Genomic DNA, 2,500 nt, shown 5'->3' on the forward strand with positions numbered 1-2,500 from the left:
GTGTGTGTGTGTGTGTGTGTGTGTGTGTGTGTGTGGTGTGGTGTGTGTGTGGTGTGGTGTGTGTGTGGTGTGGTGTGTGTGTGTGTGTGTGTGTGTGTGTGTGTGTGTGTGTGTGTGGTGGTGGTGGTGGTGGTGGTGGTGGTGGTGGTGTGTGTGTGTGTGTGTGTGTGTGGTGTGGTGTGTGTGTGGTGTGGTGTGTGTGTGGTGTGGTGTGTGTGTGTGTGTGTGTGTGGTGTGGTGTGTGTGTGTGTGTGTGGTGGTGGTGGTGGTGGTGGTGGTGGTGGTGGTGGTGGTGTGTGTGTGTGTGTGTGTGTGCATGCGTGCGGGTGCATAGTGCATGTGTGCATAGGTGTGTTTTCATTGGTGTGCCAGTTTGTGTTTGCATATTTATGATATGGAATGTCTTATTTTAGGAGGATTAATCTTGGATCTCCATCAGCAGTACTTGAGAATGTTGACCTACAGGGATGTGCTGCAGCCCAATTAAAACCATCCGAGCCAACAGTAACACCTACACCTGTATCTACTGCAAGCATAATTCCTTCAGTCAGTCCAAGTATTGGCTCTTCATCTTCAGTTGCTGCCCCAACACCAACTCCAACTCGTTTTCCTCCTTCTGTTCCACCTCCCCCTCTGCCTTTTTCGTCTTCAGTTGCTGCCCCAACACCAACTCCAACTCGTTTTCCTCCTCCTGTTACATCTCCCCCTCCGCCTTTTTCAGATGTCGCTCCAACACCAACTCCAACTAGTTTTTCTTCGATTGTTCCTTCTCTTTCTTCCAGTGTGGCTGAGACCTACAGTCCAACATCTGTTGCATCTGCCACTGTGGGTCTGGCACCTACTCCAACACCAGTGGTTCCAGCTCCTTTGGTGTGTGCTGTTGAGCCCTCAGTATTGGATTCTGACGGCAAAACGACGTTGTCTAACGAGGATAGCTACTTCAGATTTGATCTTCTATCTTTCAGTGGAACGAGGTGATGTAATTTGCAATTGATTGAGTCTTAGGCTACTAATGGTTAACAAACAGCTAGACAAACACTTGACACTGACTGAGAAATGGACAGATAGAAACACAGAGGACACACAGACAGACATTTGTACATGTACTGAATGTATCTTTTTTGTTAGGACCGATGTAGAGTTACGCTTCAGAACAGGGTCTTCTGAAGGTGTTTTCATGTATATTGAGCATGATGAGCATAAAGATTTCTTTGGAGTGGAAATGCGGGAAGGACGAATTCGCTTGGCATTTGATGCAGGATCAGGCAGAGTTGAAGTCACTACGAATGAAATGTACAATGATGGTGAATGGCACACAGTAAGTTGTTTGTACTGTATTTATAAGACTTTACCACCTAAATGGTTAGTTCTTGTTAAAGGAGAACTCCCATGGTTTTTAATGTAAGTGTAGATACACCTGGAGAGCATGAAATGCTAAGCTGCAATTCAGTGTTAGAATAGTTAATTGACTGTATAGACACTTTCACATCCTATTAGTGAGCGTTTCTAGATCTTTCTTGATGTGTTTTCGATTAGAATACGTGACTAGACATCTGTCACACATGCTTCTTTCAATGAAGCATGATTCTAGACGTGATGCGTGGAAAGGGGCCGGACAACCTCCTATGGAACTAAGACACCTCTCCATGGCTCCTGCACATTCCAGACTTGCAAGAATACAGTCTCATACAGTGTACACCTGTAAAGTTGTGCTTTTTCGTGTGAGCTGTCTTCTTGTCTCACTGTAGCGGCTTCCTGCTGCACCTGCATGTCACACCCTCCTACAACACCTATCGCGATACATAAGAAAGTCATGTAAGAATCAAAATATGAATCCGGACAAAAGCTACTGGTGTAGTGACGCCAGTAACATAACACAAAATTAGAGTGTATTTTGTTTAAGGAACACTCAAGAGCTGACTGACTGCCCAGACAAGAAACCACCAACGTATTGTCCCCATATATAGCAACTCGAATTCTATATATAGCAATCCACTGCAAATGGCTCAGCAAGTTCTTCTTCAGCTTCTCCATTGTCAGATTTGCCTGACGACATCATTTTATCTCTTGGAAACGCCATGAATTCTGTTCTGATAACTTTGCACAGAATCTAATGCGAGGCTAAAGCAATCCACCCCAGCAAGCAGTTTTAACGAGCATGCGCATAATTATGACAGTGTTCCTTTAAACATAAGATTACTCAATACCAATAGGCATGTTACAGAAACTAGAAATGCATGTTTTGATAAGACAAACTGTACTTATCCTGGGCACATAGACCACTTTTCTCAAAATGTCAGTGGACTACAGCTGCTAAAATACAGAGTGGGGTCACTCATCGGATGGCCGTGCATGCCCAGTCTCTTGTGTATGTAACAAGTAAATTGTATGCTGCGAGGCACTTCAGTTTTTGGAGAGAAAAAAGTAAAAAGCACATCACAGTTTTATTGCTACTATGTCTGTTAGTGGCTTTGCCATCAGTCAGTTCTGCACAGTAGGG

General features: G+C 44.4%; 1 protein-coding gene across 1 annotated transcript in view; it reads left to right on the top strand.

Moving 5' to 3' along the window:
• Positions 1 to 2,500, top strand: part of LOC134192069 (uncharacterized) — an 11,005-nt gene that overhangs the window by 1,662 nt on the left and 6,843 nt on the right. Inside the window, exons 7-8 of the mRNA XM_062660749.1 lie at positions 414 to 974; positions 1,129 to 1,318. Of these exons, the coding sequence (XP_062516733.1) occupies positions 414 to 974; positions 1,129 to 1,318 (751 nt within the window). The remainder of the gene's footprint in view (positions 1 to 413; positions 975 to 1,128; positions 1,319 to 2,500) is intronic.

Source organism: Corticium candelabrum, chromosome 16, assembly GCF_963422355.1.
Source record: "Corticium candelabrum chromosome 16, ooCorCand1.1, whole genome shotgun sequence".
Classification (NCBI taxonomy): domain Eukaryota; kingdom Metazoa; phylum Porifera; class Homoscleromorpha; order Homosclerophorida; family Plakinidae; genus Corticium; species Corticium candelabrum.